At 40.1% G+C, this 14,103-nt stretch overlaps 1 protein-coding gene across 1 annotated transcript in view; it reads left to right on the top strand.

Annotated features, from left to right (window-relative positions):
• Window positions 1-221: 221 nt before the first annotated feature.
• The window catches only part of TRAPPC10 (trafficking protein particle complex subunit 10), a 37,675-nt gene continuing 23,793 nt past the window's right edge, over window positions 222-14,103 (top strand). The window contains exons 1-5 of the mRNA XM_009089592.4: window positions 222-421; window positions 9,689-9,770; window positions 10,458-10,593; window positions 11,681-11,877; window positions 13,177-13,372. Of these exons, the coding sequence (XP_009087840.1) occupies window positions 343-421; window positions 9,689-9,770; window positions 10,458-10,593; window positions 11,681-11,877; window positions 13,177-13,372 (690 nt within the window). The 5' untranslated portion in view covers window positions 222-342. The remainder of the gene's footprint in view (window positions 422-9,688; window positions 9,771-10,457; window positions 10,594-11,680; window positions 11,878-13,176; window positions 13,373-14,103) is intronic.

Raw genomic sequence — 14,103 nt, 5'->3', positions numbered from 1 at the left:
GGGGCGGCAGGCCGGCACCCTCCTCCCCGTCCCCGGGCCGCGCTTCCCCTTCATTCACCGCCGCATTCCCCCTTTTCCGGGTTCCCCGGCGGCGGCGCTCCCCGGAAGCGGTAATGCCTGCCCGGTGATCCAGGAAGCGGATGAGCCTCTCCCGCCCGCCTTCCCCTCCGGAGCGGCGCTGCGGGGACGCGGGGAAGGGGGGGGGGGGAGGCGGGGGGGGGGGGCGGCAGCGGCGGCACCACCCCCGCTCCGGCCCGGCTTGTCCGTCCCGTCCCAGCCCCCGGCGGTGTTTCCATGGCGCCGGGCGGGCGGGGGAGCCGGGGCTGACGACCCCGCCCGCTCATGGACCCCGCCGAGGAGGAGGAGGGCAGGGAGAAGCCCCCCGTGATCTACACCATGGAGAACAAGCCCATCGTGACCTGTGAGTGTCCCCGCCGCTGCTGCTCTCGGGGCTGGGGGTCCGGCCGGTGTCCCCGGCGGGCCCGGGGGGAGGCAGGAGCCGGTGGCTGGTTTTGGGGGGCTCCCGCAGCTCCGGGTGGGGACAGGGCGCCTGCGAAAGGGATCTGATGGCGGGGTTTGCCTCTTCACTGCTCCCCCCCCTTTCTGATGCTAGTGGGCAAACTTGGGGTTGTTTCTGTAGTAAATAACAAGCCGAATATCGTGCTCAGAGGTGTTTAGGGGAAGAGGGTAGAATATGAGAATAAATGGTGAACCCCAAACTTCCTGCCAGCGAGCTCTGTGTGGCTTTGCTGGTGCTAAGAGAAGTTGCGAGGAGGCATCCTCTGCGGCGATCCCACTGATGCCTGCCCACTGACATTACACTTTAATCTTAAACTGCTTTGGTTCCATCCCTGGGAAGGTTTAGTTAACTAAAACGGGATCTCCTGCTTCCAGCTGTGAATTAGTTCTTTCAGGTATCAGAGACAGGCAGGTGGTCCTGATGTAAAAACGTGATCCCTCCTGCTCTTACAGGTATAGAGGGGTGCACTCAAAGTTCTCTTAAAACAAGCACGTGGACTAGGCTGGGCCTTAGGAAGCATTTCTTTAACGGGAGAGGGGTCAAGCAATGGAAGAGGCTCCTTAGAGAGGTGTCTAAGTCTGTCCCAATTCTGTCAGTGTCTAAGAGATATTTGGACAGTGCCCTTAACGTTCTGTAACTTTTGGTCAGCCCTGAAGTGGGCATGTGGTTGGACCAGACGATCCTGGTAGGTTCCTTCCAACTGGAATAGTCTTTTTTATTCTAACTACATCCATAATGTTGTTAATAAAAAGGTAAAGGGAATGAGATCAGCAAAGAGAATTCTGCTTTTTCTTTTTTAACAAAAGGTAGCCAGTGGCTGGTCTTAGAAAGAAGTATCTCTGCTGATGATGTAACAAAATACATATTTGCATTTTATCACTGGTACACTAGGAATGCTTTATGTGCCTGTGAAATAGAAACTTGTTTCACAGTTCTGTGTGGTCTTATTATAGAGTAAGCATTTATTGGTGATTAAGGTCTTAGACCTTACTTAGAAAAAGTATCCATCTGTAACCTTGTAGCTGTATAATTGTGGAACTCTGTGTGTATATATTTTGTCCAGACTATTTTAGAAATGTGCTTTTTTCTGTCTTAAACTTTTTCTCCTTTTTTTGAATGCAGTTCATAAGCTGAAGTGAACAGGATCTGTACTGAATCTTCTCTACTCACCTATTTCAAGAATTTTGAAATCCATTTCACTTCAGATTTAAAGTCAGAAAAAATGTGTATATCAGAAACATATGGAGGATATAGTTGCTGGTGCTAATGCTACTGTTCAGGCTGTGGGAGCATGCCTTTTAGATTTTCTGGCTTTATGTGTATTCAGCATTGGAGATTCTCTATGTGTGTGGCAGGGGGACTTGGTGGTGCAGGTCAGTCTGCACTGTTCCTGTGTGATTTAAGTAACATTTTAGTCTGTTGAAGTACACAGAATTTTACCTCTGGGTAAAATCTTGGGGTTTTTCTTAGTGGGTGCTGAAAAGAACTCTGGTCTCTGTACAAGGGAATTTTCAAACTTCCAAGCACGAAATTTAACCAGGTTTCAATCAAGCCCAGTTGTCTGATATTGAAGACAGTATTAATTTTATGTGGTGAGTTAGCATACATTATGGTTGTAAAATGTTTTGTTCTTATCCCCATCCAGTATGGTAGCAGCAGACTTAAAAATGAGATAGGAGGTGAGCATTATGTGTCACTTGTATGCCTCACTCCTGGATTGAGGAAATAATTTCTGTTGCCCTGGACAAGCACAACAGTAATATCTTTATGGGTATGGACTGGAATGGCTTGGTCTGAGACAGCCTAATTCAGGAGTTAAAGTTAATTCAGCAAAAGTGCTCAGAGTTTAACTCTCTGGTGAATGTAGTACAGGTGACTTGCTACATTTTAAACCATAACATTTGATTGCAATGGGGAATGCATTTTACTGTAACTGCTTTAGTTTCTCTTCTTCTCTGTTCAGAGAAGTGGAGTATTTAGAGACTGTAGTGTTTCAAGTAAGTGCATTCACCAATAGTGACTTACTTGAAGGGAAGCTCCTCTGAGCATTGTATTGCCAGAGATTTACAGAGAGGTGAGGCTTGGCCTTCCAGGGAGAGGATTGACTAGGTGTTGGGTTGTTGCAAAACACATTAAAAGCCATGGTGTTACAAACACAACAAAGAGAGTTTATCTTTTGTCTGTGGTTCCAATTTCAGGCAGTTGGAGTTGTCTGGGATAAGTGTCCCACCCAGGAGGGGCACATGGGGTCAAAACAGACTGTGAGAGGATGGCTGGGTTCTGATGTGTGAAGTAAGAGTGAAGGTGAAATGAGGGTGCTTTTCAGAACAGAAGTATTTCCTTTTGCGACAAGATTCAGATGAATCTCTGTCAGGTCAGCTTTTGCATCATGAAATAATTCCTGTTAACTCTTAGGGTTTGTTCTTAATTAGAAAGAACTGAAGAGGGAGTTTTGTTCCTAGTGAAACTTCTTTTCAACGTTGTGCCTACCAGAGTTGTTTTGTAAACTAAAGTTTTTACCCACTTGAAATAAATTTGACAGTGCTCTGAAAGGAATGCTACTTTGGTAAAGAGAATTATGCTTTCAAGTCAATGAGTTAGTCTATATTCTAACAGTAGTTATTTGCTATATTGGCACAACCCTGAATTCAGCACCCTGTGTACAGGCTTTGGCCTATGGGAAGAAATGGCAGGTTCCATGTGTCTTGGACATCTGATGCCAGTTGCAAATGCAGTTTTTGTCAGTACCTTTTTCATGTTGGTGCTGTAATTTGATTACTTTGCCCTCCGAAGCTGTGTGTAAGTGAATTAGCCTTGTTTTTATTGTGTTTGCCTCACTGGAAACACCTGAAGTTTTAACAGAGAGTTTTTAGATTCATAGAATATGGCAAGGCATGACAAACTTCTGGAGACCCTTTCTCTAAGCATGCAGACAACCATATTTTCCAAGTATGGGAAAAGCAGTATATTCACCGAAAGCTGCTGTTCCTTTATGTGTTTTCCCTTTCCTCAGTATGGCAGCACCCCTGAGTGTTAAATCACTCTTGTCAGGTAGGACTGAGTGCCATGATGACTCAATTCCAAATTAATTTGAGCCATATTTTTTACACTGTCAGTCCTACTAGATTGCAAAGCCGCTGGGGAATTTCGCTGTCCAGCTGTGGTTCTGCTCTCTCTGGCAGGTTACTTTGTAAACTCTCAACTCATTTGTAGCAGTTTATCTGCATTGCCACCGGACCTGGAAAGCTTACAAAGTGTTTTGAGTCATCTTAATGCTTTCTCACTCCTGTAGAAGGATTATTTTTAGCTTCATTAATTTTTTTTTTTTTTGTTTTTTTTCAGAGGCAAGTTGAGTGTTTGCATCAAACATCTTGAACTTCAATAGTTTTTGTAAAATGTTGACTTTACAAAATCTCTAAGCCAGTGCAGCTTGCTTTCCTAGGAAACCCAAACAATGTTGTTTTCTTCTCAGGAATCCTATTTAAAACTTTGAGAAAGTCTTTGGAGCTTCAATATTATGTTGTTGCGCATATATATCAGCCAAAGAACTCATCCTTATGTAGCTGATTTGCACTTAAATTATTAGCTCTATCCATATGAAGAGGAGGCTGGAGACTAAAGGCAATTCTGAAAAATGAAGTAATTATTAGGTTTTTCGGAGCTTTTCTAACAAGTTGTTCTTTTGTAATTATCTTCATGCAGTTGTGGAATATTCCATTATCAGCTCATAGTATCTATTTATATTGTCTTCTGTCTGTTTATATTGTGTGCTTGCATGTTTGCTGTCACTGTCAATAATCTTTTTTAGCATTAGGGACTCTGTGTATAATCTTTGGAGAGAATGGTGTGCATCATTTTTATCTGGTCCATGTTCAGAATGTGCTGTGATACAGCAATAGAAAAACCATCAGCAAATGCTTTGTAGGCCCAAGAAGAGAAAATGTTTGCAATTATCTACAGCAGGAACAGAAAGATTAATAAAAGTAAGGGGTAAGGAGCGAAAGGGAAGAATTTTGCATCTTTTTGTAGTGAAAATAAATACTTGCAGTTAAGAATATTGTTCTGGGACTAGAGGAGCTTGATTCAAAAGTTCTTCTGTTACTTGTAAATAGATGTAATAAAAAGATGTGCCAGCAAGAAGCAGGATGTAGCCCAAGTGATTAGAGTGATTTGCTGCTAGTGAGACCATTTAACAGCTATATCCTATAAATTCATTTCCCCTGTTCTCAACCAGAACTCCTGCCTGCATTGTAAGTCATCACTGTTGTGTAGCTGATACATTGTTCTGTGCTTAAATATTAAACATTTGTCATGAGAAGAAATGGCATATTCTTGTTAGTTTAAACCTGTTTTAGAGATTCAGAAGTGCAGCAGTGGAGTTTTGCTAAAAGGATTTTCTTCTAGTGAATCAGCTATAGTTTTTATATAGCAATTTAGCTGTGTTTTGTTTTGGTTTTTAGACCTCTTTTGAGTATGAATTTGAGTTAGGAGAGAAGAGGACCTTTAAAATATGTAAATATAAAAACCTCACCAAAACTTCAGGTAAATCCACTTCTTACATGCTAGTGATTTAAGGAAAAAGATTCATAGTAGAACTTTTTACTAGTGGAAAAGTAAGTGGGGTCAGAAGGCTTAGCTGTGAGTGATACTTGGAGATAAAACCCAAACGGAACTACACCAAAGTGTAGTCTTGGCTCTGCGTTCTTTTAAAGGTATTCAAAGCCTTTTATCTCAGTTGACTGGGCTTGTCATTGGTATCAAAGGAAAATATTTGTCTTCTTTAGTCATCTGACCTCAGGAGTTTTTGTTTTAAACAGCCTGTGTAGTTAGTGGGTTAGGGTAATTTCCTCTAGAGAAAAAAAAAATCACTTTGATGTATGTAGATACTATAGTGACAAAGTCTCTAAGCATCTAAGAAGTTTGGAAATTGTTAGGAAAAAATATATTGGGGGTTTTGGTGGTTTTAGGCCGGCATGAACCTAAAAAATGTCATTATTTTATGGTTCTTTGGTATTAGACAGCTGCTACAAAGAATGCATGTTCCCCTTGGAAGTCCTGGTTAGGTGGTCATTCTGGTTTTCACTGTTCCTGTATAAATTTAGAGTAGAACAAGTGTCCTAGATAGTGAAAGGGGAAAGGGAGGAAGGCTGCACTGATTTGATCTACCAAAATGTCAGGAAGAAAGACAAGGAGGAAAGAATCACAGAATTGTTTGGATTGGAAAAGACTTTAAAGATTGTCCTGTTCCAAACCCCTGCCATGAACAGGGACACCTTCCACTCTCCCAGGTTGCTCCAAGCCCTGTCCAGCCTGACCTTGAACACTTCTCAGGGATGAGGCAGCCAGAGCTTCTCTGGGCACCCTGTGCCAGGGCCTGCCCAACCTCACATGGAAGAATTTCATCCTGATGTTCAAATCTACCCTCTTTCAAGAAGCTGCTGCCTCTTGTTCTGACACTCCAGGCCCTTGTACAAAGTCCCTCGCCAACTCTCTTGGAGGCCCCTTAGGCACTGGAAGGGACTCTGAAGTCTCTTCTCCAGGCTGAACAAGCCCCTCTCTCAGCCTCTTTCCATAGCAGAGGTGCCCCAGCACTCTGAGCATCTTTGTGTCCCTCCTCTGGTCCCACTCCAACTGGTTTATCTTGTTCTCATGTTGGGGATGCCAGGGTTGGAGGCAGCTCTGCAGGTGGGGTCTCACCTGAGTGGGGCACAGGGGCAGAATTCCCCCCTCCCCTGCTGCCCACGGTGCTTTGGATGCAGCCCAGGACACTTTTGGCTTTCTGGGCTCTCAGTGCACGTGGCCTGGCCATGTTGAGCTCCTCCTCAACCAACACCCCCAGTTCCTTCTCCTCAGAGCTGCTCTCGATCCATTCTCCACCCACAGCAGGGGAAGTGTTTAGATAAGTGCCAAAGGCCCTACCCTTTGAACTTTGTCATGTAGAAAGAAAGGAAACAGGTGCTTTGTTCTTCTCTTTCTCCTGGGGTATTTCTTTTTAACATATATCACTTGAACATTACTGCTTTCTGTATTTGTGTGTTACCACTTAATGTGCAGAAGCACCCTGTATTTGGTGTGGTATCATTGAAAGAGTCTCTGTGTTCTTTCTGTATTTGTGGGCTGTCTGTTGACATCCAGGTGGGGAGTAGATTAATTCAGGCATACATGGTTTAAAAGCTGAGGTAGGTGTTCCAGGAGGTTGTCAGACTCTAATGTTACTCCCTAGTTATCATCTCTGTGAGGTATTTCAGTCTTATTTGCTAGTAGGTTCTGAAATATGAAAACCCTTCTCTAGAAGGCTTCTTGATTTTAATTATGATAGGATTCCAGAATTACTTTTCCTTCCCATATATGCACATCCTTCCTTGTCCCTTTCAGTTGTGTCTGATAATCATTTACGCTCTGGCCCCATTACTGACAGCCATAGCATGGTTTGGCTTGGATCTTAGTGTTGAGACCAGTCCACTGAAATGAATTTGATACGGTTGAGTCATCATTTTTTTTTTTTTTTTTTTTTTCTCTCTTTTTCCAAGACACCTCAAACAAAACAACCTCCTCACCAACTCGCAAAAAATGACAAAAAGTCCTACAACAAAATCTTTGAAGTAATTCTCAGACTTTTGTGCAGGCTCTTTGGGGTTTGCTCTAAGTTTGAATTCTAGGGTTACTTGGGGCTTTGGAATGTTTCATTCTAAATTCATAGAATTCAGTAAGATGCAAGCAGAAATTCCTGTAGTGGTATTGTTTGTATTTTATCCTTTATTTCTTCTTTATTTTCCATCTTACTGGTTTTCCTTTTTTTTTTTTTTTTTTTTTTAATATTTTGGAAAGTAGATCATAAATATACCAGCTACTGAGGCATCAGAGGCATATATACATAGAGAAGAGAATGAGACTTCTGCCACACTTGGGGTCTGTTGAGCTGTAGGAATCTTGTTCAACAACACTCCAGAAACAGTGATCTTTTGGGACTTTCTATTCTCTTATTTCTACAGGTTGTGCTCTTGTCTCTCTGCAATGAAGTGCTCCCCTCCCTCCCTGCAGCCCAGCAGCACCCAGTTCAACTGTCAGATGCACAGTTTATTGTGCATCTGACAACCCTAACAATTCCTTGCTATACTTACTGGTATCAGTGCTGGTCCTGTGTCAGTGCTGCGCTGGTGTTGCCTGCTGATATCTTCATTTTACTGTTCCTGGCTTGATCAGCTCAAACATGCTGATTACAGTAGATACAGGGTCCAGTTGAGCAGAACATGAAATGTTGCAGCCCTTTGGGTGTGTGAAATACGTGGTAGCAGCTTTGGTCTGTGTTCAAAGACAGCCAGTGTATTTCACATTGAAGGTCTGTTCTCACTTTTCTTCTCATCCTAGAGGGCTGTGTTGCCTTGATCATAAAACACATTCTTCTGTGTATTTGATATGCCCTCAAAACCAATGCAGGAGGAAAAGCTGACTGGTTTTAAAATGAATATACCTGTTTTAAACTGATAATGTGATGTGTCTGTCTGAATAGCAGGGTGCTTTCACATTATCCTTTAGTTCCTCTGTATTCAGTAGTAGTCCTTTTTACTTAAGATGTTGAATTCTAGATTATTTTTGTGGCAGTGTAGAAAAATTACTTTGCTATACTCCAGAGATAAAATATGTGGCTTGTTCTTTCCAGCAGATTTTGAGCTCTCATTTTGATGTGGTCATCGTGCTGCTGCTAAGTCACTAAGCCATGTTTCACTCTCTGTGGGCAGTAATGAGTTGCAAATCAATAGACTGTTCTCAGCTTGGCTCACAGAGGTGTAGCTTGGTATAAAACAGCATTAACACTATGACTAACACTTGTTTCAGTATTCATTCAGGGCATTTGTTTGTGGTCTTAAATAGCATGTGGTATGGTACACTTAATTCAGATGGCATGAAGGTGAAGGATCAAGCATAAGGTTCTTTTCTGGAGAGACAGGACTAAAGTACTAATTGTTTTTGTTTTGTTTTTTAGCTATTTTATGAAATTGCATTGTTGAATAATAGCTAATGTGGTCAGACATCAGAAAAGCTGGTTTTGTTTGTTCTTAATCAGACTCTTAAACTTTAATTTTTTAATATACTTTATTGTGTGGTGATAGAATTCTGCTAGTGCTGGTAATCAAAATGCTATATGGGAGAATAATAATATAGATAAGAAAATTGGGGAGAATGGACTGGAAAAGTATTTCTAAGATGAGCTTAAGAATGTTAAAGGAAGGTGGAGGCAATGCCTGACTTTGTGCCTGGATGTGAGACTGGGGGGTGGGAGGGAGAAGAAAGGATGTCAGGTATTTCTGCAGTTTCCAGTTCCACAGGAAGGGGAGAAGGTCTTCCTGTTCTGGTGTGCAGAATGATTGTGAAAAGAAAAACCACCAGGAAGTAGCAGAATTGGCTGTAAGGCTGTTAAAATCTTAATTAATGTCTTGTCCTTGTCATATCCTCCCTGAACCTAAGAGAATTGAGGAATTATGTTGAAAGGTTACTGGTAATACATTTTTTTTTCATGTGGTAAACACTGCATTTTGTTCTGACTTGTATCTAAGTAGCTCCTGCAGTGGTGTTGTATTTAATGTCGTTGTTTGGGACCTGCACTGTGTTAACAGACCTCGTGTTTCTGCAGAACAGTGGGGTAGTCAGGGAGGTGTTTTGTAGTAACAGCAGTCCCAGCAAATAAGGAGAGAGGAATCATATCCAGTAAAACACAGAACATGTGCTAAACCAAATTTTCTCAGTGTAGGCCCAGCTACAGAATTATGGGAACCACTCTCTACCCTGTCTTCTGGTTTGGGAAGTCTAAATTCTAGAAGATTTTTAAATACACTTTTTTTTTCCTTTTTTCTTTTACCAATGACTCCAGCTAAGGAGCTGTTTGTTTTGTTTTTGGAGTTGGACCAGCTTTATGATACTCTCTTTGGTATATAGATTATGTGGCTCTGTGGAAAATCACAATAAGAGGTTTGTAACAGTGTCTGCTTAAAAGTGTTGTATTAGGTCTTGAGAGTGATTTAAAAAAATCTAGTTCAGTGCTGGACTCCAGTTTCCACATAGCAGACAAAATTAAATATTCTGAATAACAGCAGACCATTAGTAGAATAGCATATTAATATACATTCTATAATTTGCACATGCTAATATATTAATGCCTTTCATTTTCAGGTGCTGGAGATCAGAATTTATTTACTTCCTTGTATCCTACACTTTCTCAGCAGCTTCCTAGAGAACCCATGGAATGGAGGAGGTAAACTTACATTTTATTTTGTGATTCTGTTTCAATGTCTCGTTTTGACCTGGGTAAATGTGTATTTGTTGTGTTCTGAGGAGCTCTTACGATAAATTGAGTTGAACAGAGCAACTGACTTGAAGAAATTGGAGAAATTAGATAATCAAAGTGAATGTTGTGCATTTCAGGATGATCTTTTCAAACCTTCAGCTTAGCCTAAAAAAAAAAGATAGTAATCCTGTGTTTCTCTTCCTGATTTTGTGGTTTGTGGGTTTGTCTTGGTGTGCTTTGATGTATTTAGGCTGCTGTGTTCTGAAAGTGGTATGCTTTCTTCTCAATGAGAATATAGGTAGAAATCACAGGGATTTAGATGCATTTCCCCTCAGAAATGCATTTAATATATTTGGATGTTTTGTGATTGGAAAAAATTTTTGGGGAATTCTCTTATTTAGTATTTTCAACTTGTCCGAGAGATACAGAAAATCTTTTACTGAAAGAAAGCTGAAGAGCTTCTAACTGCTGTTCTTCAAAAAGGAGCTTTTTTCTCATTTCAAGCAATACCAAATTTTATTTGACTTTATACCAACTGCAGTGAGTGTAGTTTGTGGGTTTCCAGTGCCAGAGTATTACAGTTTATTTCTCTTCCCCACAACACATGTTCATTTTTCTAGTCTGTCCACTAATTTCAGTTTTTAAACTCTGTAGGTCTTACGGCCGTGCTCCGAAGATGATTCACCTGGAATCCAACTTTGTTCAGTTTAAAGAGGAGCTACTACCCAAAGAGGGGAATAAAGCCCTTTTGACTTTTCCCTTCCTTCATATTTATTGGACAGAATGTTGCGTAAGTACTCGGAAAAACTCAAATTTAAAAATGAAATTGTTCACATAAGCATGAAAAACAAATGAAAATAACAGCACAAGCAGAAAGTCAAACCAATGAAGTCTGGGTTGCATAATCATCCATACCTGATATATTGCTTGAAACAAAACTTAGCTTGAGCATTTCTTGCCACGAGCAGTATCTTTTTGTAATGCTACTTGACACTAAGAGGACAGGCATTTGAATAACCTGTTTTCAGTGCTTTGTCACAAAACTCCCCAGGATCTTACAGTGATACTGCAGTGGCACAGTGCACTTTCTTTGTAACCCAGAAATGTGGCCAGGGTAGTTCAGTTCTGATCTGTTGGTGCTCTGAAATCTAAAGATACATTTTTTTTCTTTAGTTCCATCTTCTGTGTGTGTCAGGTACTGGTGGATATCAGCAATTTAACCAGGCAAGATTTGGAATGTCTTAATCCTGTTTATCTCCAGCTCACTGCCTTTTGGTTTGCCTCTGTTGTGAATTAATTATCCACTTGAAGGACACAGGTGACATCTGATCTGTGACCAGTCAAAAAGAATCCAGAACAGCCTTAAGAATTACCTGTATTTATCTGTGTAACACCAATCCAGAAGCAAAATAATTGAAAACAATGCTTCTGCTTTTTTTAAAAAATCATTTTTATGAAAAAGCTTTTGAACGGGTTGAGATTTGAGCAGTGCAGAAGGTGGAAATATCACACTTCTGTCACTATGTGAGAATAAACAGTTCAGCTTTGTAATTTCAAGCATGTTTTTATTGTAAAGCTCCAGAAGGTGTAAAATAAGAGCTTAAATGATGTTTAAAAGTCTTAATTTGAGTCATCTAAAGAATGATAATGCACCAACTACTGTATTTGCTATTAACTAAAATACTGGAAATGAATTAAATTGAAAGACTAGAATTTTACTATGCTTTACCTAATTTGATTTTTTTCAGTAAGTGAACTTACTGTCACTAATTCCATTTGATATATCTTTCTGTTTGCCTTCTTTTGGAACAAAACTTGCCTTTTGAAATTGTTCAGAATGTCTGTTTGATTTGATGATTCACCACTTCTCATCCCAGGACACGGAAGTGTACAAAACCACAGTCAAGGATGACATCACCAAGTGGCAGAACGTTCTCAAAGCTCACAGCTCAGTGGACTGGCTGATTGTGGTGGTTGAGAGTGATGCCAAGAAAAAGAACAAAACCAATATCCTTCCCCGAACCTCTATAGTAGATAAAATAAGGAATGACTTCTGCAACAAGCAAAGTGACAGGTGAGCATTCTTGGGCTTTCAAACATTTTCATCTTTTGACCAGTGTGCTGATTTATAAAGCTACATGTACAAGACATTCCTTGCTCATTTAAAGACTTCCCTTGATGTCCAGCATTCGCACTGGTGGCTCTGTAAGATTTGTGCTTTGAAGGAGGCTGGCACAAAGAATAAAGGGAGAAATTTTATTTTCAGTTTTTCTGGATTTGAGGCAGCTTTGAAATGTGTGTCAAACAGATTTCAAGTATCTCCTCCTGGCTTAGAGAGGTTTAAGGGGAACAGTGTGATGTTAATCAGCTTTTAGACCTTCAGGTTTTTTTGTTTGCTTAGGTGCTTGCAAAAGTCTTACCAGAGTTGCAGGTAGTGGGAGTGAGGTGAGTGGGGAATATGAATTATTTTTTGCCATTGTACTTTCTGCTGTTCACTTAATCAACTTTCCACTCTGAGATAATTGACATAAGGCCAGTTTGTTCAGATGTTTTCATTCTAAGGAAATAGTAATGAGTGTATGAAACTGTTCTTGCTGTTCTTGCAACAAAATAGGATTTTCTAACCAGAAAAAGTGTTTTAATTGGATGAGAGATTTTCCTGTCTTTAGAGATATCATTAGTTTTTTGGATGTTAATAAATTTTGATAGAAAAACTGAGGAAGTAAGATGTTCTAAAAAAGTTGATTTATTTGTAAATTAATGGGATCTTTTTATTTTCTGAGAAAGGGAGAGGAAGTTTTAGCACATAGGATGTGTAAAACCAGATAGAAATATTTCAAGAATCTATTATGGATGATTATTTCAAGTGAGTTAGGAAAGGCTGACTATATATGATCTAACAGATCCCGATATGTATTTTGTATAATCTTTACCAGGAGTAGCTATATTTGCTCTTCTGCTAATTTGTATTGCTAGGCAGACTTTTCTTTTCTAGGTTAGCTACAGCATTGCTTATATTTAAGTAGTTAGAATAATGTATCCATTATTTGCTTAAAAAAAAAAAAAAGGCTTTAGAGTGCTCATTCTGGGTAAAACACTTAACTCTTCTCATAAACTATATCACATGACAAAGTTTTCTAAAAGCTACCAAGCCCCAACCAGAAAAAAAAAACAACCTAAAACCCCAACATGGCCGCCTCCAAACAAACAAGCATAACCCTTATCTTGTTTTTTTTCCCTCTGATTAATGTGGAATGAAAAACTAAATCTTGTTCATTCTGAATTTGTCAGGAATGCACAGTATTCAGCTAGGCATTTATATGTGCATTATGTGTTTTCCTCCTCAAATAGAATTTTATCAATCTCTTTACAGATGTGTGGTACTTTCTGACCCTTTGAAAGACTCTTCCCGTTCTCAGGAATCTTGGAATGCCTTCCTGACCAAACTCAGGACATTGCTTCTCATGTCCTTTACCAAAAACTTAGGCAAGTTTGAAGATGACATGAGGACTCTGAGAGAGAAAAGGACTGAGCCAGGGTGGAGCTTCTGCGAGTATTTCATGGTCCAGGTAAGAGTCTCTTGATATTGAAGAAGAACTCAAGAAGAAAACCCTTGAGTCCTAGTTTTAAAAATGGTGCTTTTTTTGTTGTGGTTGGATTTCTGGTCCTTTTAATGTTCTGATCATTGTTTGAGGGCTGTGGCAGGAATTATGGAGACTGGTTTAAAAGCAGCATTTTTGGATCCTGTTTGCAGCAGGTTTGAGATACCTTTTAATACAGTTAATGCAGTAATACAGTTTCCTGCTGTTAAAAAAACAGAATCTCTTCAGGCTTGTCAAAATTTTATGAACCCCAATTGAAGCAAATGAATTGCATGTAAAAAGTGTTTTAGTAGTTGATCTTGAATTTGGGGTAAATGTCCCATTACTGTGCATACACACTCAAACTCACAATTGGTATTTAATATGAATGCTGCTGTTTTCTTTCTTCAGATTGTTATCAGTATTTATGGAGGTGATGTTTAGAAAAGTGTCTATTTTGAAGTAATCTATATAGAGAGTGCCATGAATTCTATTTTTTATGTACTTATAAATAGAGTTTTGTTTTAGCTTGTTTAGAGAAAAGCAAGAACCTCTTGTTTGATACAAGTCAATATCTTGATTCCTTTGGAATTTTCTGGTCCCTGTACAATGCTGATCTCTACTCCACTGCACCCTCGTGTCTCCTTTGACTGCATGTGCTGTCTTTTGCATAGGATATAGCTTATTTTGAGGCCATTTCAACTTAGCAGTTTGGCTTT

The sequence above is a fragment of the Serinus canaria genome, chromosome 1, assembly GCF_022539315.1.
Source record: "Serinus canaria isolate serCan28SL12 chromosome 1, serCan2020, whole genome shotgun sequence".
Lineage (NCBI taxonomy): Eukaryota > Metazoa > Chordata > Aves > Passeriformes > Fringillidae > Serinus > Serinus canaria.
This window is presented reverse-complemented; position numbering and strand designations above follow the sequence as displayed.